The following is a 27,402-nucleotide window of genomic DNA, read 5'->3' as shown; positions in this document are numbered from 1 at the left end:
TCTTTACAGATATTGTTATAATACTGCTTTTTGTCTCTTCTAACAGCTCTCTGAAACTCCTTGTTAATTTCCCTTCTGATATGTTTCTCTTATTTTGACTTTGGCTTTCTTCTTTACTTTGCCATTTCCACTGTTTGTTCTGACATCCAGTTTGCTTTTCTCACTTGCTTCATTTTTGGCAGTCTTTTTTCATGTTATTCCTTAATAATTTTAAGTTCATTACATAATTCCTCCGGTTGTCTATTACTGAGAAACAGAAGTTCAAGTAAATCTTTGATATGCTCCTTGAAAATAGTGGCTACATAAATAGTTTTCAACTTATGACCACAGTTGAGACTAGAATTTCAATTGCTGCAATGAAGTTATAAAATGAGAAACCATGGGATTACATTACCAGTTGTTAGCCAAATACCAAGCCGAGTCTAAACCATTTTGGTTTTGGGCCCTTCTAGATCCAAGCTTCAGTAAGGAAAGGGCTGCCTCCGGCTCCTCCTATCTACCTATCTCCCCTCCTCTCTGCTCTTTTGCCTATCCTGGATCCTGCTCTACAGCAAACAGTCCCAGAACCAAGCAGATCTGGGGCTGCTTGCCATGCTCTGCAAGTCATAGGCACCCGAGCTGAATCCTAGTTACCCTCACTATCCAGCCTTCTGCTGCCTCAGCTGACCTTCCTTCTCTTCTTGTTTCAGCTGCTGACGAGGCATGCCTGGCCTGGTTGTTAATCATACGGGTCTGACATTGTACAGTGAAAAAAAGAAAAGAAAAGCAGATGGAGCTTAAAGGGGCCTCAGCATTCCATTGGGGTAGTTTTGCCCTGAGAAAAAGGTGGGAAAGGGGGGAAATATCCCTTCCTTGAGCTGGAATGTGCCAGTGTTCTTGGGGATTACTTGTGTAATATGACATATTCAGGTTTTATTCTGTGAATTTATTTGATTTATAAAATGTTAATCCGTTTTTCAGTAGTAAATAACAAATTCCAATGTGAAAATAATTAAAAGCCATTTACAATAACTTTTAAGCAGTTGAAACTTCTAAAAATAAAATATTTAAAACCAGCTTAAAAACCAGCTACATGACAATAATGAATAAGACCAGAAGGCACAATAGCGTGAAGATAAACTATATCCAGGTGAACATTATGACCCTGAGTAGTTCTGGGGAAATTCCACTATTAGGGTACTTGAATAAAAAATGCCCTTTCTGGGGTCACAACACGCAGTAGCAAATTGCTGGAAAATATGGCATTCCCAGTAGGTCTTGATAGACAGTTACATAAGGACACACACACACACACACCTATAGGTATCCAGGTTCATTTCATATATAAGGCTAGTGTGAATTTGGCTTGATAGCAAATTGCGAATAAGCACTAACACTAACACATAAACATTCACACTTTTAAAACAGATAAAGAATATGTTAGTGGTGCTCCCCTTCAATGAACATGTAAAAGTTAACCCACATTTCGGATAAAATAGATTGTTATGGAATCTTCAGCTTAACTGGCTTGGAATTATCCAGTTTTGTTCCTGAATATGACCCCATAGATAGAAGTGGGGCAGTACAGTGTCTCTAACTTTCAATATACAGATTCAGGATATTATTGTCAACAGTATCAAAACCTGCCAGCAAATCATAGAGAATAAAAAAGCTATAATCTCTTTACTTTTTTGTAAAGACCAACCATCAGTGACTGACCAAACCAAGGGTGATTTGGTCTTATAACAGGTTTGATCCTGTAACTTGGCAAGTCACCTAAACTGAGATGTATCTAAATAAATTCTAGCTGATAAGAGTATTTGAAGCTGCTAAGTACCATATTGAGATATTTATGATGCTTAAAGTCCAAAAACAACCTTCACATTTTGAAAATTAAGTTAGCAGTTTCAATTAAATTTTTCATTCTTACAGAGCTCTTTAGTACATTTCTGAGTCTGTACTTGAATGTTTAATTTTAGAAAGTGCTATTTCACATTCTCCTGTTTTACAGATGGTAAATTTTTTGTCCCATTTTTAGTGGCATATGGGAAGAATCCTTCATGCTTCTTGTCAAGTGCTTTTACTGAATGTCTGTTGAATGCTTGTGCCTTTTTTTGTCAAAATTTACAGGTTTGCCATCTGCACTTAACTGAAAAATAGGTCAGCATGTATGATTTAATAACAGTACTACCTTGTTTTGTTTTGACTGTTTTGAAATTCTTGTTCAATATGGCATTAACTAGAGATTTTTATTTATGAATATTTACCCCTGTATCTTATTTTTTCTGTGCCACACATGATATTACATTTTGTAAGGCAAAATCATATCATATGATACACTTTGTGTAAAAGGAACAAATCCTCTTTTAATAATGCTTTAAATTGTAAACTTTTACAAATGATTATTTGTAAAACTGGAGGATCATATTCAAAATATGTTCTTAGAAACTTCCAATTCTTTTTCAAAATGTTCCATCTAAAAATTGTTTCTAGTTAGCTAACTAATAATTGTTTTAAAAAGTGAATTTTAGTATTTTTATTCTATTGAAAGATCAGATTCTACTGCATATTATGAAAATATCTGTATGCAGAACACTGAATTTTTCTTAGATTCAATCCTCATGTACTATCTACTCATTTCTATTGTAATACCACTAAATTTAGAATGGTTGGTTGTATTTGATGAACTGGTTTTAAAATGACAATGAATTAATATTTGATAGTAATACAATATTACTAAGATAGCTTAGAAAAAAAGTAAAATGATTCCTCCAATAAGAAAATTGAGAATAAAAAGATCAGCTTTAAGATTATCAATTAATTGAAGCAGTACCAAGAAAAAAAAGGTAAAGCAAAGATTAGAAGAATAATGGATTTTTTTTAGTATTATTAAAGTAAGTGGATAGAATCAATAGAACAGAGGCAGCAATCCTATGCATACATGAGACTGAATGTCATTAAATTAAAGAGGCCTTAGATCTGAATAAACTTGAATAGAAAATGTGAGTAGGAGTAGGTCTAGTAATTCTGAATTTTTATATACTGTTTTAAGAATATTGAGCTGACAAAACACCCTGGAAAAGGCCAATGACAAGCCATTTATGAATTGTTGCCAAGAAAATAACATATGTATCCGTGTAATATCTGGGAGACAAGCTCAATTTCACAGAATTTTGATTACTCAAGGACTTAAGTATTTAATTATGGGATGCTTATGTATCAGTTTGCTTATTACATAATTTATTTAAAATACTTTAAAATGATTTTAAGTTGTAGAATTCTTTCTTCAAAACAAAAAAATTCAAATGTTGCTTTTCTTTAAACTCTAAACATAGGACTCTACTGATGGCTACATGATTAAAACACATTTTCTGCTGAAAAACAGAAGTATCTCTTCAGGCAGAGTGGACATAGTAAACGATGAACCAACATTTCTGTGTGTTGAGGTATGGAACATTTCTGCTTTTGATCAAACCAAGATATTTTAATACTATAATTTAAATAAATAAATTTAGAAATATGAAAATCTATCAGATTGGTTACCAAATAGATTATAAACTTAATTGGAATAATTACAAAATAGTTTAGGCTGTTGTTCATGTATAATGTCAAGATTGCTTATTAATCATGTTTTGATTGTAAGATCAAATGTTTCATTATATATCAAACATATGGAATGGAATAGAATAGAATTGTTTATTGGCCAAGTATGATTGGACACACAAGGAAGTGCATAAGTTCTCAGGGTACATACAAGAATCAAATGATAAATCTTGATCATAATCATAAAATATATAATCATAAATCATAAGATACAGCACTCAGATAGTCACAGGATATTAAGTAATCAATCAATCTAAATCATAATAGGATTTATCATAATAATAAAAGCAATCAACATAAATCATAAGATATAAATAACAAAGATATAGTCATAAGAAGCTAAGGAAATAGGTAATAGGAAAGATGAAAATATGAGAAGAGTAATAGGTAATACATCCCTACTAGGTAGTAGTAGCACATCCTAGGACATAGAGAGCGTTGTGGGAATTAATTGTTTAGCAGAGTATTAGCATGGGGGAAACCTGTCTTTGGGTCTGATTGTTTTGGCATGCAATGCCCTATAGCAGGGGTGTCAAACTGGATTTCTTTGAGGGCCGGATCAGCATTGTAGTTCTCTTCTGTGGGCTGGCAGGGTGGTTGGGGACTGGGGGGGGGGTAATGGGACGGATGCCTCCTGCATCCAAAATGGGGCCCCACTCCTCATTTTTTTTACCTCCACTGCCTCCTGCAGCAATCTCCCGGTCGAAAACAGGCCTCCCGGAGACCTCGCAGGGATTCTGCGCAGCCCATTTTTGGCCAGCAGAAGCACCGTGGGCTGGTCCTTTGATATTTCTAGGCCATAACCACAGGCCAGTTTTAAGCACCCCATGGACCTTGAGTTTGACACCCTTGCCCTATAGTATTGTCTTGAGGGAAGAAGTTAAAACAGTTTATGTCCAGGATGTGAGGGGGTCTATAGATATTTTCACCTCTTTCTGTCTCTTACAGTGTACAGGTCCTCTGTGGAAGACAGGGTGGTGGCAATTATTTTTTCTGCAGTTCTAACTATCTGTTGAAGTCTGTGTCTATCTTGTTTGGTTGCTGTGCCAAAGCAGACACTTAAAGGTGCAAATGACTCAATAATTCCTTTGGAGAACTGTATCAGTCTTGGGCAGTCTGAGCTTTCGGAGTCGGCACAGAAAGAATATTCTTTGTTGTGCTTTTTGATATTACATGTCCTTTTTAAAGTCCTGAGATATTATAGAACCTAGAAACTTGAAGGTTTCTACTGCTGATACTGTGCTGGCTATTATTATAAAAGGTGGTAGAATAGGATGGCTTCTCCTAAAATCTAGTCATCTCTATTGTTTTGAGTGTATTCAGTTCAAGATTGTGTGGCTGCACCACAGGGCCACTTGTTCAACTTCCCTTCTATATTCATAGTTGTCTCGAATGAGACCAATCACTGTTGTATCATATGCAAACTTCAGTACTTTAACAAAGGGATTCTTTGAGATGTAGTTGTTGGTATATATATATATATATATAGAAGAGTAATGTACAGAGCATACAGCCCTGGGAGTCACCTGTGCTAATTGTACATATCTGGTGTGATTTTGCCTATGTTCACCTGCTGCTTCCTATCTGTTATGATCCACTTATACAAGTGTGTCAGGCACAGCTAGCTAGTAACTTTAGTGAGAAGGATAGCTGAAATGATGGTATTAAATGCCGAGCTGAAATCTACAAAAAGGACATAGGTCCTTGGCGATTCAAGATGTTGTAAGATGTAGTGCAGTGCGATATTAACAGCATCATCTCCCAATCTATTTGGTTCGTAGGCAAATTGCAAGGCGTCTAATAGTGGATCCACATTGGTTTTCAGGTAGGCCAGCACTAGCCTTTCAAAGGTTTTCATAATTACAGATGTCATAGCAACTGATCTGTAGTCGTTCAACTCCTTGATGGAGGGTTTCTTAGTCACTGGGATGATAGTAGAGTGTTTGAAGCAAGAAGGAATATAACACGTATCTAGTGATTTATTAAAAATGCAGGTGAAGATGGGGGCAATTGGTCAGCGCAAACTTTCAATCAAGAAGGAATTAACTTGTCTGAGTCTGGTGCTTTTTCAGGCTTTTGTCGGTGAATAGACCTTGGACATCTTTTTCTGTGTTCACCAGTGATGGGGGTCCCAGAAAGATGGAATAAGTTGTAGGAGACTTGGCTGTTGTATTTGAGATGGAGAGGATGGCAATAGTTGACAGTGTTTTCATCTCAAACCTACAGTAAAACAGATTCAGGTAATCTACCAGTTGTCGATTCCTTAAAGCATGGGGAAGAGGTTTGCTGTAGCCAGTGATATTTTTAAGTTTGGAAATGTTTTTCACATATTTGTTGAGAGCTGATTCTTCAGCTTTTCAGAGCAGCTTCTTTTTGCTGCTCTGATCTCTCTTGTTAATACATTCCTGGTCTGATTGTACAGCATTCTATCTCCTTTCCTGTATGCTTTCTTTTTGACATGATGTAGCTGCTTGAGTTTTGCTGTGAATCAAGGTTTGCTGTTATAATGCCTTTATTTGAATAGATATGTTCAAATGTTAGCATAAGCCAGAAGCAATTGATGCAGTGTCATTTATAAAAAGTGCTATTTCGTATCTGAACCAGTTTAAAGGTGAAATAAAAGAGAATAGCTAACTAAAATCATATTTAAGACTAATTGCAATAAATAAGATGATTTTCTTGTGTTTATTATAATTAGAGGTTACACATACAGTCATAATTAGGACTGAAATTTTCGTCACTAGGTAATGTGCTTACAATCTGAGACATCATGTGATCACATCGCTTAGTGATAACAATCCCAATTTCCATTGTTAATTATGCATGATTAAATACATGTCTACCCCAACACAAGCTGTTCTGGGCTTCCTGAGCCTCAATAAGGTAAGGGATTGCTTCCATTTCCTTCCATCCATCTATTTTCCCACCATCTCGGCCCTTTGGCTGCCTTCTATCCTGCCTTGCAAAGTGGCAGCTGCCTGGAACTGCATCTGCCCCAGTCACAGCTGCATTCCCTTTATCCATCCTGCAAGCTGGGACCCCAGTGTCTTGCTTTCTACCATCCGAACTGATTTTTGCTGTCTTCCTGCTCTCACTGCTGTTTGTTCAATGCCATTGCAACTTTGAACAGTGACTGAACAAATGATTGTTAGTTGAGGACTCCCTGTAGTGTTGTTCCTACTTGAGTAATTAAAAAGCTGTATGTCTATGGAGATTCTCAGTCATCCAGGTCATGATTGTCCCAAAGGTATATTTTCAAGAGGCAATTGGACTTTGTTTTTCTTTGGCGACGTTTCACTTCTTATCCAAAAGTTCTTCAGCTCTGACTGGCTGGTGGAGAATGGAAGGATTTATATTCCTTGCAGACAGCTAGTCATTTGCATTCTTTTGGAGAGTCATTAAGGCCATTTGGAGGTTTGTCTGTGTCCTCAGGGTCACCTGAGTAATGTAAATGGGTGTGGAAACCTTGGAACTGCGGAAAGGACTATCTTGTGGATGTGCTTTCTACAGAACGTTTTCTAACCTATGGCTCTTTAGGTTAAAAAGCTGTAGAAATTTGGAAAAGGGAAATATATTAGGAAAGAAAAAATATACTAACAAAATCTTGGGAGGCACAGTTTTATTCTTTTATTATTATTATTATATTGTTACCTAATTTTATCCCACCATTGCTAGAAAAATTAGATTTTATCTAATTTTATCCCATCTTTTTGTAATACTCTTACCTTTTTTTTTTTTACCACAACAAAAATCCTGTGAGGTTGGGTTAAGAGAGAAGGATGTGCTCTGAAATCATCCAGCTGACTTTCACACCTAAGACAGGGGCCTAGAAGTCATAATTTTTTGATTTCTAGTCCTCGATTTACAACTGGTTGCTTACTTAGCGATTGTTTGAAGTTCTGATAGACCTACTAGGAAGTTCTGCGTTGCATATAGAGCCATTTGCCAAACCCATTGGTCATGTGACCATGTTTTATGAAGGTTTTGCTGAACACTAGTGTTTACTTCAATATAATCATAGCAAACCATTGGATTGTTTAATTACTGCAATGTTTGCTTAATGACTGCAATGATTCACTTTACCCATCACCGCAAAAAAGATTGTAAAATTGGATTGGTCACATTCTGCCTAGCTTCCTAACAGACAGGAAGCAGCAGGTGAAGCTAGGCAGAATCACATCTGTACAATCAGCACAGGCCCCCCCCAAGGCTGTGTGCTTTCTCCACTTCTCTTCTCCCTATATACCAATGACTGCATCTCAAACGATCCATCTGTTAAAATACTGAAGTTTGCTGATGACACAACAGTTATTGCTCTCATTCGAGACAACGACGAATCTGCATACAGACAGGAGGTTATATAACTTGCCTCGTTGTGTAACCGGAACAATCTGGAACTGAACACACTCAAAACCGTAGAAATGGTGGTAGACTTTAGAAGAAACCCTCGCATACTACCACCTCTTACAATACTAGACAACACAATATCAACAGTAGAGACCTTCAGATTTCTAGGTTCTACTATATCACATGACCTAAAATGGACACCTAGCATCAAAAATGTCATCAAAAAAGCACAACAACTCAGAAAGCTCAAACTGCCCAAGGAGCTGCTGATACAGTTCTACAGAGGAATTATTGAGACTATCATCTGCACCTCTATAACTGTCTGGTTTGGTTTTGCAACCCAACAGGACAGACACAGACTTCAGAGGATAATTAGGACTGCAGAAAAAAACAATTACTACCCACCTGCCTTCAATCGAGGACCTGTATACTGCACGAGTCAAAAAGAGGGCTGTGAAAATATTTATCGATCCCTCACATCCCAGACATAAGCTGTTTCAACTCCTTCCCTCAAAACGATGCTATAGAGCACTGTACACCAGAACAACTAGACACAAGAACAGTTTTTTCCTGAAAGCCATCACTCTGCTAAACAAATAATTGCCTCAACACTGTTCAACTATTACAAAGTCTGCACTACTATTACTGTTAATCTTCTCATCACTCCTAATTGCCCATCCCTCCCACTTGTGACTGTATGATTGTAACTTTGTCGTTTGTATCCATACGATTTATATTGACTGTTTCCTAGTATGATTTGATTGCTTATTGTACTCTATGACTATCATTAAGTGTTGTACCTTATGATTCTTGACTCTTGACGAATGTATCTTTTCTTTTATGTACACTGAGAGTATTTACACCAAGACAAATTCCTTGTGTGTCCAATCACACTTGGCCAATAAAGTATTCTATCTATCTATCTATGACCCAGCCCTTTTACACTTATCCTGAGTTACGGTCATGATGTCACGTTTGTAATTCGAGGCTATTCACATAGAATATATTTAGTCTGCTACTAGCTCCCAAGAATGTCAAAACTTAAGGTCAGTCTTAATTAGGCACTGGCTGAAGAGAAAAGTTGGAAAATTGAAGACCATTGAAGCATCACAAAGGCTGCTGAAAAATACCTATTAGAGAAATTAAATTTATGTATGGCTTATAACAAAGAGAAAAATAAATTATGATTTCACAAATTTTTATTTCAGAATGTACTGAAGGAAAAAAAGATCTGTTGCTGCTAAGTGAAAGTACAATACTTTTTAGAACAATATACAAGGAAACATTTTAAAGAATAATATAGGCAAAATGAATTTTCTCGATACTTATTAATTGTATGTGTCAGGAAATGTAAGATAATTTTGATTTTTTTTTCAATTTTAAGCAGAATAAAGCAGTTAAATTAATCCTTTAAAATAGGGAAGCTGATTTTTTTTGCACCTTCTGTTCCCGTATTATTGCCCAATCCAATATCTTCTGAAACTGCTATTTGCCATAAAGGAAGTAAAATGCAACAAGATTGACTGGAATATTTTTTGCTCTGCATACTGAGTTTATTCTAATTAGCTTCAGTTTTCGTCCTTTGTGTTTATTTATATAACAATTATTATTTGGGTATTGTGTTTTAAAATATTCATCCTAAAGGCATATGGAAGCATCTGGACCCCAACTGTATGGTTTTTCCACCTTCCTTAGTTAATAATAGTTGACGAGATGGAGAACTTTATTAATCGTGCTATTTATATTTACATAACCGGATAATTGAGGCCTGAAGGCACTCTGAGTGGCATCTAATACATGAATACAGATCCTTTAAAATATGACATTGAGCCCCAGTAAAGCCTTCTGGTGCTTTTATGAATTGCATAAATGGGATTTAAGTTAATTTTTGACAGGATCAAAAAAGCACAGAAGCCGCAAAGGATGCTTGATCTTCACCTTTAATATTTTTCTGTTCCTAATACTTTCATTTTTGGTGGCAAACTTGCAATCATTTTAAATTTTTGTAGAGAGTTAAATCATTTTAGTAGAGCTTCTCCTCCCCAATAGATAGCAACCATGTATTGGTTGGATTCACTAGTTGTATTCAGCTATAGTGTGATATGTTTAGTGGAGATTCAACTGGCTTAAACCAGCCATTATGAGTTATAAATCCTGATTGATAGAGTACCATGTTTTAAACAGTAATTATGGTTTGTTTAAGAAACTCTAGTTAAATCATGGCTTAATGTAATATATGAATCAGCTCTTTGCTTCAAAGAGCAATTGTTTATGTGTAATCTTATAAAATATATACATTTTAGAAAATATAAGTAGTAAATATTAAGTGACACCTGAAGGTACCTGCAAGGCAGAAGTTAAATACTGTTTTATTAACTAAATGAGATTTAACTAATATATTAGTTAAAAAAACACATTTTGTGAAAAAATTGGAGTTTAACTGCAATAACTAGCCCAATGCAGTTTATTAAGTAGTCTAAATAAATAAACCATAGCTCAATCCAGAGTGTCAATGGAGTAACTGATAACCTTGGATAATATTTGTAGATATAACCAGTATTTGAGTGATTATGTCAGGATAATAGAGGAATTTCAGTAATACCTGATGTCAGGGCTCCAACAAATCCACCCTCATTCAAAGCAAAAGTCTCTAGCCGCATCTCAGAAACAGTAAATTGGTTTATTAGAAATTGCCATGCTGGCACGTGGCTGGGTGCAGCCGATACTAAATCACATCATACATTTCCCCCTTGACCCTGGTCTTTCCCCCACCCCCTGGATGTGACTTCTCCAACAGGACACATCAATCTCCAAGAGTCATCCATCATGCTCTCCAATAACCTTCTTATGCTCCGACAACTTTGGGCTGCCGAGTTGATTATCTAGGCATTTCAAGAATGCCTTGTTTTCCCCTATTCCCTTTTTCTGGCAACTAAAAAGACCAAAGGAGTATCTTTGTAGTTGACACCTGACTTTTAACATTTTAAAAGAAACAATTTCATTGGCAAATTTAAAGATGTAGTTCTATAGGCATTAAGTTGGGTCTATTTTCAAATTGATTCCAATCATGTGGTGCAATCACTGCAACAACTTATGAGAGAAATTGTAAGTCAAGGACTATTTGTATAATTGCCATAAAATAATAGTAAAAAAAACCCAGCAATATTTTGAATTAATAGAAACTCAAAAAGGTCGTAGTGACTTTAATGTAGGGACCGCATAAAACTGACCATTAGAAAAGATTTAGTTGTTTTTATACTAAGTGTATATTGCTTTATTTACTTGTGTCTCCAATTATATAAATGCAGGATTTATGGATCATAAAAGTCTAGAGTTTACATAGTCAAAGCAACTAGGAGAAAACCATAATATCTACTCATAAGTAATAGCACACATTTATTTATTTATTACTTTTTAAATAGATATTTAATCCACCTTTATCATTTTATAAGTAATGCCACAAAATCTATTTTTATTTTAAAGTTACTTGTCATGTTACAACCAGCTATATTATATTGGTTTTAGTTTCTGGTTTTATCATAACCTTTGGCTACCGTTTTCATAGTTAAACAAATAAAAAATAAAAAAATCTAAAAAACTGGTGGTGAAGTTGCAGTGTTTATCCATAATCTGTATTTCCTAGCGTGCCTGGAGACCACAAGATCAAATGGTAGGTGACTGTTCGGATTGCTTTAAAGCATATCAATCACACACCTAGAAAAAGGCATAATAGAGGAAGCCTCCTGGAAGGCAATAGCTATCTTGTGTTGGTATTATGCTTATAAAGCCTCTTTGGCATGAGCACTTTACTTGCTTTTTTAAAAAAAGTGATGACATTTGAGTGTATATCTTTTAACTGGATTGTTTTGATTTACTGTAGATTTTGTTTGATATGTGAGGTGTTTGTTATTTCTGATTCTTCTGTAGTGTATTTGCTTTACTCCCTCTTTCCACCTCCCCTGTGTATGCATCTGGATTTTTTCATCTAATGCATCTGTGTGGCTGGAGTTAGTGTTTTAGTTCCCATTTTCTCTGTATATTTTTTCTGTTCATCACTAGTTTTCTTTCTAAGCAATTTGCATAGGTGATCCCTTTTATTCAGTTTATTATATTATTCCTTCTATGAGTCTCATTGTTTTTTTAAAAAATGGTTGTTAAAGGATAATACTGTAGATTAAAAAAATCATATTTGGAAACTTGTCTTCACTTATGTTCTTTACTTTAGTTCCTAGTAATTTCTCTCTCTTTTTCTTTTAAATAAGCCAGTTTATATTTTATGATACTTGAATTTTGACCCAAAGTATCCATTTGATAAGAGTGTCCATCGCATGGTATGCAAATTCCACATGTATTCACTTCACTAACCTAAAAATGTTAGGGATTCCAACTTCTGCCCTGCAACTGAGTTCATACAAATAGTAGTAAGAATCCATGTTATTTGTGCTGAGAGAACCTGTATCTTTACTATAGGAATTATCATGGGATTTGAATTTCATTGAAGACTGAATCAAGGGGTAGAACTGGATTTTAAAAAAACAATGCAATTTTTTTTAACAGCCTTATGAAAAATAAATCACCTTGCACAACATTTACCAGACTTCACTCTGAGGTAACATATTTAGTAATTGGATTAATATAAGACATTTAAATTAAATTTCACAAATATTAAATTTCACAAATATTTCATACAGTTATTTGACATTAATAACTAAAATATTTCTGTCAGTTAAATTAATATTAATTTATTAAAATATTTAACTTTAATTGCTGCTTAAAACTTCATAATCATTGTAAATATTTTTATACATTAATTACTAGAATAGTTATATTTTTGTACACATTTACACATTTAGAATATTTTTAGTAAAAGCAAGCAATATTTATCAATTCTGTAGCATGACTTTTGTAATATAAATTTGTATATTTATACTAAATGTAACATTACCCAAATTATGTGGTCAAGCTAAAGCATACATCAGATAAAATTGTTTTTGCATCTTATTCTGCATCTGACAGTATACATTTGCACATCAGAAACGCCTTACAAGTCCACCTAATAATAGAGCCATCTAACATCAGCTGCTTTTTCTTAACCTTTTTTCCCCTCCATTTTTCTGTAACCCATATGAAGGGTTGTTGAAACTTGATTGCTTATAACAGTTTAGTAACACTTCAGTTGGCTTAATAAAGATATTGACTTGGTGTATTTTGGAAGTATTTTTCAGAAAAGCTATCTAAACTTTGTAGGAATACATAATATATGGAATTGACCAGTCGCTTATCTATCTTCTCATGGGCCATATCCAATGTAATGTGGATGTGGATTATTGCTTGCATGGTAATTGGAATGTATTGTTGCTGCATGAGAGAAAATTGCTTTCCTCTCTGCAATTCTTGTAGTTTGTGAAATCTGCACTGTAGATTTATTATAGTTGAATACAACTCTAACTAAATATTTTGGTCTGCAATTAATTGGTATGAGGATTATTTATGTCTATGTGCTTACCAAGAGTCAAGTTCAACTTAAATGTGTTGTACCTTTTCTTAATGTTTTTAATTGATTAACTACACTGATGGAGATTGGAGCTAATATAAAAATAATTCTGTATTGAGAAAATCTAAAACGGGTGGGTTGATTTCTTTGAATTGTGTCCCTGCGATATAATGTATTCAGATATTTTTATATAAATGTCAAAGTATTAATTTGGTGTCCATAGACCCTATATACGTGTATGTTTTATGTGATTTGCTTTTATTTTTGACACTACAGCAGATGGAAAAACTCACTCTGGATTAAAGATGGAAAGTTTTCTATTGGATAAATCAGCTGCCAAATTGTTAATGCTGACATAATCATTTAATTTTAAAGTTAGACAGTTTTTGAAAATTTAGTGTATCTATTTGAATGCATTTTCATTAAGGGGCATCATATTAATCATACAAAAAAGTTGTGTGTTTATTAATAATTTTCCCAAGCAAACAAACATGTTCAAAAAAAATCAAACCCTCTTATTTTTATGTAGAAGCAAATAGCTTGAACAAAAATGTAAATATTTGCAGAACTACACTATTTGTTATGGAGTAAAAATCTGAAGTTAAAACTTAATAAACATTACTTGGGAAAAATGTAAACAAGTTTAATGAAACCCAGCATTCAATAGGAATGTGAAACTGGTTTCAGAGAAAAGAAAAACCAAATCCAAGTATTGTATTTTAAAGCTAGATCATAAACTCCCAACTATTACTTTTGCTAATACTACAAAGTATGGAACCATAACAGGAATAATCTGTAAAAAGTATACTTTCAATTGCATTTAATATTTTTGAATGTATAGTTTGTACCTGAGTTGATTCAGTGTTATATAATGTATGTAGAAAACATACATTGCACTTTCTGCCATTCAACATTGGGCTTTGATATGTTTCCTGCAATAGCCAATTTATCAAGTTAGTTGAAAAAAAGAGAATATAAGGATATTCCAGAAACCATTTAAGGTGAAAGTGTTGAAATGGGCAAAGATAAAGCAATGTACCATATTTTTCGAAGTACAAGACGCTCTGAAGTATAAGACGCACCTAGCTTTTGGGGGAGAAAAACAAGAAAAACAATCTGCCTCTGCCTCCCAGCAATTTGCCTCCTTTCAGCAAATAGTAAACAGCCTGGTCAGCTTCAGCACAGTCTGAATTAGCACGAGCATCTGATTGTCAGTTGAATCGGCCTCCCCACAATCAGCTGTTTCAGGTTGCAGGGATCACCAGCACCTACTGCTGCCTCTGTGTGCCCCATTTTCAGCCTCTGCATTCCATTTTTGGCCCATTCCGATCCCCGCCACCTGGAACGGACCAAAAATGGGTCACACGGACACCAAAAACGGGATGTGGAGCTGTAAATAGAATGAGTGGAGGCAGCAATAGGTGCTGGTGATCCCTGCAGCTTGAAACAGCTGATCATGGGGAGGCCAATCCAACTGACAATCAGCTGCTTGTGCTAAATCAGGCTGTGCTGAAGCTGACCAGGCTGTTTGCTGCAAGGAGGCAAATTGCTGGGAGGCAGAGGCCTAGGGGTGGGGGACGGCAGAGGGGCAGGGCTTCAGCAACATATTCTGTATAAGACGCACAGACATTTCCACCCACTTTTTTTTGGGGGGGGGGGATCTTATCCACTGAAAAATACAGGTATATATTACAGGCCCTGTCCTTTGAAACAGCAGATCCAGAAATAGGTACAGCTCCTACTCTCCCAAGTCTTGTAAGACTTGGCTCTGCTCTCACCCCTGATGATTTTTGAATGTTAATGTTATTCTTTTGTCTGGGTGGTTATGTTTTTAACTGTGTTTTAAATTATGTATTTGAAATATTTTAAGCCTCCCAGATTCTTTTTGCAGCCTTAAAAATCTAATAAATAAAATAAGGGATAGGAAAGATATAAGAATATGTGTTTTTCTAAGAAACTCAGTTAGGTTTATTGCTCATAATATATTATGTCTTATAGACATACTGAAAGCATCCTAAGTGAACTGTATCGTGGGCATTGAAGTCATCAGAACAATCACCCTAAGCATCTTCATTTTCTTTCTTTCTAACTCAAGTAGGAACAGACCATAATTCTCTTTCTGCTGGCATGCCAACAGAACCAAGTTTTATAAACTCACTTAAAAAGTGGTAACAAGAGAGTCACCTCTACACCTTGATCCCTAGATACTGTTTTTTCTATGAAAAAAATACGATGCTCCTTCCAAAGAAATGGTTCTTTGGAGATATTAAGGTCCGTTGGTAGTTGGCAGGATTGAATTAGAGAAGTTTTACTTATACTGCATGTGCTTTACAATTATATACATTTCTCAACTTTTCTTTGGCTTCTGATAGGCCAAGAATAGAAGACATCTCATTAATGTAAAAAAAAAAACTGAAATAAGCAAATAGTTTTTGGATTAAGATACATATTGAATTTCAGGGTTGTTTGTTTGTTTAGATTGTACAGTTCTCAGGTTTTTAAAGTACAATAAATTTGAATAAATTTGAACAAAACACATTACTTTAGAATGTAATATAATATGTAATTGAACATATTTACATAGAAGTTTACATAGAAATGGAAAAATGAATCACATGATAGTTAATCATGTTTACCCTGAAATTAAGATCTTTTTCTAAATTGTTGTTTCAGCCTGTCAAGTTGTTAGTTACTGTTTATTAAATAATGCCAATAGAGAACATATTCAAATTATCTCTAATTCATATTTTTTTCTCAATTTGAAATGCATAAATGGTGATACAATACACTTTTCTTGATCAATCTAAACATTCTATTTTGTGTACAGAACAAGCATTATTCAGATTGTAAATGAAGGGAATTTCCACAATTTCTGTATTTTGAAAGTTCATTAATTTTCTGTTAACACGAAATGAGTTCTGATCTTTTGGGTTTGTTTCTCTATTAACATATTTAACGGGCTATCTGCATTAAATATGTTAACAGAGAAATGTAGCAGCAGCAAAGTAACTGTTCAGTGTGTTTTCTTGTAGCATGTAAAATGCTTGTTGTGTGAAAAGTGAACAATAAAGTTATGACTAGTTTGTCATTAGCTTTAGTCAGTGTTTCATACATTTATTTAAACCTTAATAAAAATAATAGGATCATTATTCTTATCTTTTTTTAAGTTTCTGACTTTTGAGCCTCTCCATTATATATGTGCTGGTAGCACAAAAGTCTATTGTGTATTGTTTTAATATAGCAACTTGTGTTGATGAATAAGAGAATGTAATATATTTCCTATTGAATATTGTGACATCAGCAGTAATTTTTATGAGCAGATATAAAGTTAGCTTTAATATGTAAAATGAATTCTTTAAAAATGTTTCTAAGGAATATTCAGCCTTTAAATTTAAATGAAATAAAATACAATTCAAGCCAATAAAACAAATCAGAATTTTATTTACTGATTAATTTTATGAAATGCCATGTGAAATAGTTGATTAAAAAGTATATTAAATTGGTTTTTTTTAAATCAGTGCAGGGTTAATTAGTTATTATCTAGCAATAGGAGTGCATAATATTTGGTTCTGAGTTGTATTTGTATACAATAATCTTGGAGTATATAATTTTTTGCATATTACTTAGCAGGTAAGAAAAAAGTGAAAAACCTTTATAAGTAACCCAGGACTTGAATAGTCTCCTTCACCTGATGTTTTTATGAAATACCTATTTTAATTATTCTGTTTTAACTTTTAATGAGTTATGATTTTTCTTTATTCTTTCATGTAAAAGTACCTGTTTCTTAGTTTCCTTCACAGTGAATATTCTTGTGAATTCAGGAGAACAGAATTAAAAAATATGTTGATATATCTAAAGTTTTGATAGTGATGCATTATGAGATTTGAAATACAAAATTAGATTTATTTTTAAATGCACACAATAAAATCGATACGATAGTTTCAAATAGCCTAAGCTTAGAATAACTATTGGTTATAGTATATTGACAGCAGTTTTCTGTGGGTAGAAAATACATGGGCAAAATCATACTTTATTTAACTATGGCTTATTGATGAAACCATTTCTGGCTTGGTTTATGCTTCACTCTAAACCATAAATTATGGTAGACAAACTACAATGATTTGGGATCACTGAATACTTTGTTTCAAATCAAAACAAAATGTCACACATATTGTGTGCTTCTTAAGTATGGAAAAGTCTATGAATTAGGTTAAATCTACTGTGTAGCCAAGATAGCAGTTTATAAGAATAGGTTCTACTGTTCCCCAATTTTCTTCCCTTTATAAATTGTCTAATGGAATGACTTCAAAGTGTTGAAGACTAACAAACACATACAACCAGATTAATTCTTATTGAATCAGCAAATGTTCTAGCTCCCATCTGCTAAGGAATTACACCTGTCAGAATGGTCTTTTCTGCCATGGCACCCACCTGGTAAAACAGTAACTCCCATGAAATGCAATTGACCCCATCTCTGCTGACCTTCTGTAAGTCCTTTAAAAACAGGCATGGAATCTCAAAGGAATGATGGCCTGATGAGGTGGTTCCATTGTCTGTACCATGATGCTCTCTCTTGGCCTTTTCCTAATAATAATATTAATTTTTGAGCTTCCTAAATTTTTTGTGTGGTTTGTTTGTAGGCTCCCCAGAACTTTAAATCAATAAAGATCTATATAAATTCCAGAGACCATTCTTATCCATTAATCTGAGCAAGGTAAAATTGTTACAGAATTACCTCCTGATGAACTCCCACTTGTTCTCCTGTTTATTCATTTATTTAAATAATTCATTCTCTCTGGGTAACATGTAAGAATTAAAACAATAACGTCAGCATCCGCATGTAATTCGTGTCCAAATTAAAATGTCAGAAAGACCATGTCACCAGCAAAGCTCCCTCAACCACCTGATCCAAGTGACTAGGGAAACAGCATTATAATAATAAAATTAAAATGTGAAAATCAATATTCATTTTCATAGGATTATATCATAAATACAAAATAACTAGTTACAAAATAAATAGGTACAAAATAAATTTATGGATCAAATATCTTTCATACAATGCCATAACTATCCTTTAGTAAGTGATCTTACTAAATCTTAATGATCTTTTTTCACCTGTTAACCCTTAAACTGGTTTTGCAAATGAACTAACCCTAACCCTAAATGAACTTCTGCATGCTAACTTCTGCCTGAAAGTGGACTTTAAAATAAAAGTCTACTGCATGCTAATAATATTACTTCTGTTTCTTTAGCCTGTTAGCCCTTTTTCTATGTCACTGACTGCACAGCAGAAAAAAAAGCGGTGTACAGAAGATAATGAAAGAAATTGGAACTGCAACAATATCGGCTCTTTGTAAATTTCACTTAGGAGTCATGTGCTATACTGAGCAGCATGTTGGATTTTCATTTCAGAAGTTTTGTCTTCAATTTCTTGTTTTACCCTTTGGCAATTTATGTTCACTGATTAAAAAACAGTATATTATAATCAGCTTTCTTTGTACATTAAAATGCTTTCCTAATACCCCAGAGGAACCGTGGGACTTATAACTCTTCATGAAGAATTTACAGTATATGTATAGGCATGATTAGTCACGTGGTTTCCTTAAACATCTGCTGGGCTGGCCTTTATGCACTGTTACAAGAGCACAGCTGGGATTGGAAAGGCAGCATATTTAAAAGCAATACCAGGTATTTGGAATTTTGAAATCTAAAAATAAAATTGTGAAATTTGAGGAGCATCCCAGTGAAAACTTTCCATAGCAGCCAAATAAGAAAATAACAACAAAGATGAATATTTTAAGTTCATGAATCTGTTGGTGTTTGCTCAAAGCCATATACTCAATTAATTTATATCTAGGAAGAGAAGCAAGAGACCTTTTTTTATGGTTGAAAGAAATATAAGGAAAATGGGGAAAATAGCTGTCTTGTCTTATGTCTTGTCTTAGTAAAAATTTATTTTCCAAAAAATGCCTAAGATAAGCATTTAAACTCTACAAAGGCTTCCACACAAAGTTTCTTTATTGGATTGTAATAGGCATCCTCAAGGTATAACTCATAGTTATGTTGAGATTCATCTAATGTCCAATCTTTGCATAATCATCTTCATAGTGTGAAAATATGGTTATCTTCATCCCATAATGATACAACAAAGTAAGGCCCAACATGAAGCTGGGTCCAGGCAAGAGTGAACAAAGGCTTTCCCCAACCCAACTAGAGGTCAGTTTAATGACCAATCGGGATTACAGATGTGACCACATAACATGAACTACATTTCCCATGAGGCATTAACTACATTTCCCATGAAGCATTCCCTTAAGGGGACAGCTCCCAATTAACTATATACTGGCTAATCAGCACACTCCCCGCCTGGAATTATAAATTCCACTACAAACTACCAACTAAAGTAAACAACTAAGGTAAACAGTAAAAAGTAACATAGCATCAAACAATGCAATGAGGTAGATACAAAGCATGCAAAGCTTGAGGTTCATTCTTCAAATTCAGCAGTAGCTTTCCTCCCCGCTGTGCATTGTGGTGCGGTGCTTATCCGCCTCCGAGTGTGTATCTGTGACACGCTGAGACTCCTTGGTCGGGGAGGGATAGGAGTTGTCTGCTGTGGTGGCTCAGAGTCTGGATGCAGAGTGGCTGGGTGCTCATGGCTGTTGCATAAGTAACATCACCCCTTAGCTGTGCAGTCTTTGGCCATGTGTTCCATAGACTCGCAACACTTGTAGCAGAGCTTGTATTCCCTAATCAAAGATTTCCTTTGGTATAGGGGTTTCTTTCCAAATGCCTTGCATCAGTTCAGCGAGTGCGGGGATTTGTGGAGTGGACAAATCTGGTCTTTCTTTGTACTCGGAAGTCCACATTGGGTGGGGTCGCGACCCCTGTTTTATGAACAGACACGAGGGGATTTCCCTTTGCAGTTTGTGCCAGACCCATGGATGGTGCAGAGTTCCTGCTGGCTCCTTTGTCAGTTGGGGGACTATCAGCTCTGAGTCTGCGGGTCCAGGGGTCATTGCATGTCTGTGCCTGGTGGGCCATGAATTCTTCGAGAAGGGCAAAGGGAGGTTCTTTGTTTTGACCATTGCCCCTAAAGGCCTCAGTCAACTGGATCCATTGTTCAATAAACAGTTGTGGTAGTTTTTGAATGATTTTGCTTTGCATTTTGAACTGGTTAAGACAAGCGAGTCCCGGCAAGTCGGGATCCTTTTGTGCTGCTCTTAGCTGTATAAGTATGTTAGAGAATTCCCTAAGCTGGCTAGGTTCATTGAGACTGATTTTAGGGAAGCTGTTGAGGTGATCCAAGAGTAAGGATTCCACCTCTATGGGAGTGCCGTACTTCTTGTCAAGTCTCTTCCACGTTAACCGAAGGGCAGTGTCTGGGTCTCTTATGTGGGCTCCATAAATGTCCTTCACTGCTTCTGCACACCATGGCCCCAGCCATGCTATCAAATGTACGAGTACTTCATCAGGCTGCAGGCGTGCGCCCTGAGTGATGCACATGAAGATACTCTTCCATAGTAGATATCCTTTGCTTGGCTTGTCAGATAATTTGTATACACCATTAGCGGCCAAATCTAGCTTTCCTCTCTTCAGTGCCAACTCTCTCCAGAATGCTGGATCATCGGCTGAGGTTTCATGAGGGTTGTAGGTAAGGTGCATTGGAATGGTGAGGTATCCCTTTGGATTCTCGTAGACTTGGTCTGGGTTGTGTCTCAGCGATGGCTCATAGTCTTATTCCCTGTACTTCCTGAGGAGGTTGTCGTGCCATTCTGTATACGATGGTTGTGCTTCATACTGCTGGGCAGGCCGACCGCGGTTATCTTGTTGTACCTCTGAGCTTGAATTGTGTTGAGGTTGTGGCACGAACTCCATTGCCTTTGGGTTGAGCTGGGGAGTTGCTGCTTGATGTAAACCTGCCTGCTGAGAAATCTTTGTTTACTGATGGGTTAATTTGCTTGCCCTGCAGTTCTTGAGACATTGGGGTAGGTTTTCTGTTTTCGGGAATGGAATCTCGAGTTTTAGGTCTTACAACATCAGTTTTATGACTGGCGTTTAGATCCTGTGGTTGAGATTGTCCCCTTTGATCCCTTGGTTTTGGGAGACTGCTAACTAACTTCACTGGTTCCACTTGTTCGTGCCGTAGTGAGTACTGCTCATCCACATAGGCCTTGACACATTTATCTGGGCTCTCTCTCTCCAACTCACCAAGATTGAAGGAAAGCATCGTTGGCCACCTTCTGCAATGTTGCGGCCCGTGCTGTCTTTGCAACCGCCTCCTGTTGTCGTTCGAGCAACTCCAATTTGGCCTGAGCTTTGGCCAATTCTACCTGTTGGCTGGCCTGAGCTTTGGCCGTTTCTTCTGCTTGAGCTGCTACTGCCTCCTTCTGCCATGTCACCTCCTCTGTTGCATGTAGATCTGCCTTTGCTACTGCAGCTTCGATTTGACCTTCAGCAGCTCGTTTGGTGTAACTCGCTGCTCGTGAGGCCTTAGATGTGGCCTTAGATGTGACATCCTCGCTGCGACAGGAGGATACTCTGGAAGGATGGAAAGAGCTAGCAGCAGAGAATTGCTGTGAGATGCTGGAATCTGCTCGAAATCTAGTTGGCTTAGGATGGAGGGAGGAGGCTTTCTTAGAATAGTGGGAGGAAGCCACGCATGATCGAGGGGCTATGTCAGATGTGGCCCTCTCCCTTGACATTTCTTCCAGCTGTAGCGTGTCATGGAGTGCTGCCTGGAGAGAGTCTTTGCCTCTGTGAACATAGTCCTTGCATTCCTTGTTTAACTCCTTGAAGCATTGTATGAGCTCTTGGAGCTTTGAGTCACCCATCCTAGACTGGATGGATTTGAGGTTACTTTTGCTGTCTCTCCACTGTGCGAGAAGTTCATCTATTTCCTTCTCCAATGAATGGATGCTCTCGAGGGACAACTTGCATTTGGGAGTATCGCAGATCTTCAGCAGCTCCAACCATGAGTGTGCATAGCGTCGGTACTGTCTGTCCCAATCCTCCCTCAAATGTGACTCCATGGCCTCGGTAGGCTTTCTTTGCTGTCTGAGGTCATAGGCTTTCTGAGGTACCCCTGCCTCTTCAGAATTTTGGACATCTGATTCTGGGTTTTGAGAACCAAGCTCCACGTTTACATCAAGAGTGGGTGGGGGGTTCAAGTCCTCTGGCACATCAGAGACATCTGTCATGGCTGAAGACGCTGCCATGCTTTAGATTGGCAAAAGGTGAATTTTGGAAAATTTAGCAGTTTTCTATGCAATTCCCCTTTTTTCCACTAGGGTGCACTGCAAGTGGGTAGCTGAATTTAGGAAACTCAGTTGAAATTCACTTGTTGGCCACTAAAGTGTGTTGCAAGCTCTGGAAGAGGCTGGTGCAGTACACTGGTTGGCCACTAGGGTGTGAGTTGCAAGTTCTGGAAGACGCTGGTGCAGTACACAGGTTGGCCGCTAGAGTGCATTGCAAGATCTGGAAGATGCTGGTGCAGTACAGTGATTGGCCACTAGATGATACTGCAACAGATAAATTTGATTGCAGGCACTCATGCTTTGAAGAGTAGTCACCTCTTTACAGATGTAGAGTGACCAAAGGTATTTATCGCTCATTTCTCCATGGAGACATCCTGCAATAAAACCAACTCCCTCTGGTGAAGGAATTTTTTGGCACTCAAACTTCGTTTTCCTTCTCCCTCTTTGTTCCAAGACAGCAGCAAGTATCATAGAGTCTTTTTCAATTCTAATGCTTTCACTCAAGTCGTTGCAAATGGGGGGATTTCTGGCTCCTCCCAATAATTCAAACGGGCTTTATAACTTTCTTGCTCAGAGAGAGAGAGAGAGGATTCAGGGTTTAAAACCTTTGTTGCATTCTGGTTTGACAAAATTTCATTCAGCTTCATTCTTGCTTAAGAGGAAGTCAGAATCAAGCTTCTTTTTCATTAATTTAAGAGGAAATCAGACTCATCTTTTTACTGTCCATAGGAAAATAAGATTAAGCATCTTTCCACTTTCTCAGGAAATCACATATAACCATATTTTCACTGTCTTGTCAGTCAATATTTATCTTCTAAAAATGCCTAAGATAAGCAGTTAAACTCTACAAAGGCTTCCATACAAAGTTTCTTTATTGGATTGTAACAGGCATCCTCAACTCACAGTTATGTTGAGATTCATCTAATGTCCAAACTTTGCATAGTCGTCTTCATAGTTATCTTCATCCCATAATGATACAAGAAAGTAAGGCCCAACACGATGCTGGGTCCAGGCAAGAGTGAACGAAGGCTTCCCCTGACCCAACTAGAGGTCAATTCAGTGACCAATCAGGATTACAGATGTGACCACATGACATGAACTACATTTCCCATGAGGCATTAATTACATTTCCCATGAAGCATTCCCTTAAGGGGACAGCTCCCAATTCCCAATTAACTATATACTGTCTAACCAGCACAATAGTAACTTTAATTTCAGAGAAATTATTTTGAAGGAAACTGTATTCTTTCAAAAATGTCTTACCACAGTGAACGTAATATTTTTTTTTTGAAAATTTTATTGATTTTTAAAAACATAAACAAACAAAACATAAAACATAAAAACATAAAACATCTTTTCTGAAAGTAGCATAATCCCGGGTTACATCTCTTCGTACAGACACAAATTCAAGTTCATGCTCATTTTTATATTCCATTCCATATCTTATTACTATTCTACATTTTCTATATAGCTTCTCCCCTCTTTTAACTTTCTTAATTTTATTTTATTTATTTCATCTCAGTTCAAATCATTGTACTTATATTCTTTGTCTGTCCTGTTTCAACTGTCTACTATCTTTTCTCATTGAACAAAATTTCTCCTGTAATCACTGATTGGAGTATGACGCCTTTATATCTTTCCCCTAAAATTATAACACTTAATATAATACATAACTTGCGTTCGGATTCTGCTTGGTACATTCTAAAACTACACACTGTATTTTAAAAAAAGAAAAAATTATAAATGTATAATATAATTAAAACAACAATCCATACCAGTTCAATTCTATCATTAATATTAATATTCATTTAAATATTAACATTTTACACATTACTTTTCAGATAAGTATCATACTTCTATGGGAACACTTATAAACTTTCCATAGTTAATTCCCCCCCACTTCACTTATATTTTATAAAACATTGAGTAATTAAAATGTTCCCGTTCCTTCCTAATTCAATTCTCTCATTTATTTCATTTATTTTGTTCACAAAAGTTTCACTAAATTACATTGACTATTTTACCCCAATTTTTAATCATACGTTGTTTCCAATTTTCTAACATTATTTCTATTACAAATATAACAATCTCATATACCTTCACTGAATCCCTTTTTCAGTTAAATTTTCTCCCATTATCTCTGAATAAGTCCTGTTTCTTTACATCTTGCTCCAAACCTTTGTAACTTCTCTTCCTTTCCTTCTTCCCTTTCTTCTTCTCTCTCCCCTTTTTACCCCCGGTCTCTCCACCTCCATTTCCCTTTTCTGCATTCTCCTTTTCTGTTGCTTTCCAACTTTATATCCACTTTTCAAATTATTTCCCCCCTTTTTGGCTGTTTTTTTAAAGTCTTAAATTCTCCATTCTCTTTCCCCCCTTTCCCCTTTCTTCCCCAAATAGAGTTACTTGTCCCAATCTTCTAGTTGCGCAGTCTTTTCTTGTTGTTTCTCATAGATGAAGATCGCCATTTCTAAGAATTGAAAAACGGAGCCAAAGAAGCCCTTCCCTTCTTGTGTCTCTTCTTTATATTTTTTAAATTCCATTTTCAGTTCATCCATAAGTGATGCCATTGTAGAATTTTTTTAAACAGCCACCCAATTGTTTTTAGTCATTCAAATATAATATCCAAAAATCCCAAAGTCACCAAACAATCCAAATACACACAAGCTGTTTCTTTTTACACTTTCTTCTTTCTTCACTTTCTCTTTCTGGGGTTACTATTTAGTTGCAAAATTCCAGTTAAAATGTATCTTTTAGAAGTCTTATTGAGATTTTACTTTAGATTCTTTTGAAGTCCAGGCAGTCTCCTCTTCCAAATCCTGCCCTTATTCTTTTCCTCTCCCTTCCTCCTTACAGAAAAAAAGGATTTTTTAGTGTCCAGAAATCTTTATTGTCCCTTTGGTATTTAATTATATTTTCAGCTTAATTACCTATTAGTGCCAAAGCGGATTTTTCCGATTTCTTATTCAGCTCTCTTCGTTGTCAATGTGAGGAAGGAGAGTGAAGGGAAAAAAAACTTTCCCTTTTCACTTTCTTTCGCTGCTTCCGACTCTTCTTTGGGAGTGATGTTATCTTTTATAAAATTTAAATTCCAGGGTACCTTAGTTGTTGCTTTTTATCCCGGTCAGCCAAAACTTTCACTTCTTATCTTCCTCCTGCACTTTCTTTTCCGGTTGAGTGCTTCTTTGAGGTGGCCATTTCTGACCACTGCTCCTACCGCCTTCGGGAAAGGGAGTTTGGCCAGCTGAGGAGGAGAGATGCGGCTCTCTTGACCCTGCTGGCGATCTCCCCCTTCTTCACCACCTCTACTGGGTGGCTTAGCCCCGAAGCCAGCTGGCTCGTGGTGCTCCAGTGGTGAGCCCAGGCAGAAACCGCGCATGATCGCGGATTCATGCCTGCCGCCGAAGCGCTGTAAACTGGAAGTCTTGTGAACGTAATATTTTTATATACAAGCTTTATAACTATCTACTGATACTTTGTAATACATATCTAACTATTTATTTCCATTCTGTTATATTTTGCCAATGAAATTTGTTTTCCAGACAGTCAAATCTATCAGATAAAGTGACAGGGGAGTGCAAACTTCTAAAGAAGGCACATTAAATCGCTTAGAACTAGCCAGAAAGCTTTAACAGCTCTCTTGGCTGTTGCAGTAATGTTCTTTTTCCATCTGCTGCCTTCAAACATTCTACATTCTTTATTCCAAACAAATTGTTTGCTTGTGTGTTCATGTATGGATGAACATTTTCTTAGAAAACTATTCAGTGGGAAACTGAATATTATTTAGGATAGATAATTCTTTTTCATGAAACTGCTTGTGGAAAACAGGTTATTTATTGTTAAATAGATATTTGATTTCATCAACCCAGATTTGTTTTGCCTTTTATCTAAATATTCCTGTGCATCTGCCAGATTCAGTTTTGGTTTATATGGGGTGTAAAATGTATCTTTTTAAATTTAATATGCAGTTGTGTTAGATAATATATCCATTAATATCAAATAGAAAATAATATCCATTAATATTAAATAAATTAGATTGAAAAAGTTTAGGTATATCTGTATTATACGGTGGAAGCTTGTGAAAAGTGTACTTTCAAATACTTTGATAATACCTGATGATCCAGCACTCTGATACTTTCCTACAATCTTCTGTGCTCAATGCTGAACTGCTCAGATGTTGCATAATAACACCTGAAGCCATTTTTATCTTCACTTACTCCTGTTCAGAGGCCTCAGGTAGGGCAGAACCTGCCTCTGGAATAAGAGATGAAAAGAGATTAAAAGAATTCCCTGAACTGACAAATTTATTGGTGACTTTTGAGAAAAATGATGTAGGGAGATTTTTATATCTGCTCAACACTTACCAAAGATACAGTCATATTACCCATCTCAAGCAACTAATATATCTCAATAAGCTAAAATATTATAAAATCTGAAGATTTTTTGAAAACAGAGCAAGAAGAGATAAGGTTATGGTTGCTGTCTGATTTCACAAAATACTGATTTTGTGATTTCAGGTTGTGTATTTTTATATATATTAAATTTTATTTCTTCCTAGCATAACAATTAAGATAAATCACAATATGAGTAACAAATAAGTTCTGAATACTAAATGCTTCCTTGTTTCTCTATTTGCTTTCCAAAGGGAGTCTTCTTATCAGTCTCTTTTTGTCCTGATTTTGCTCTGCACTTCTAGTCTCTTTCCCTTTCCTTCCATTTAAAAAT

The 27,402-nt window shown here is 36.0% G+C and overlaps 1 protein-coding gene across 2 annotated transcripts in view; it reads left to right on the top strand.

Moving 5' to 3' along the window:
* Positions 1–27,402, top strand: part of ATG10 (autophagy related 10) — a 145,638-nt gene that overhangs the window by 11,894 nt on the left and 106,342 nt on the right. For both annotated transcript variants that reach the window (XR_015748155.1, XM_026672036.2), the window contains exon 3: positions 3,315–3,425. Coding sequence is in view for 1 of the 2 variants with exons in the window: in XM_026672036.2 (XP_026527821.2) it covers positions 3,315–3,425 (111 nt within the window). In the remaining variant the exon portion in view is untranslated. The remainder of the gene's footprint in view (positions 1–3,314; positions 3,426–27,402) is intronic.

This window comes from Notechis scutatus, chromosome 2, assembly GCF_049901735.1.
Source record: "Notechis scutatus isolate UNSWTSFEM ecotype Mainland chromosome 2, rNotScu1.2, whole genome shotgun sequence".
Taxonomy (NCBI): domain Eukaryota; kingdom Metazoa; phylum Chordata; class Lepidosauria; order Squamata; family Elapidae; genus Notechis; species Notechis scutatus.
The sequence above is the reverse complement of the archived record's forward strand: the minus strand, read 5'-3'. Positions and strand labels throughout refer to the sequence as shown.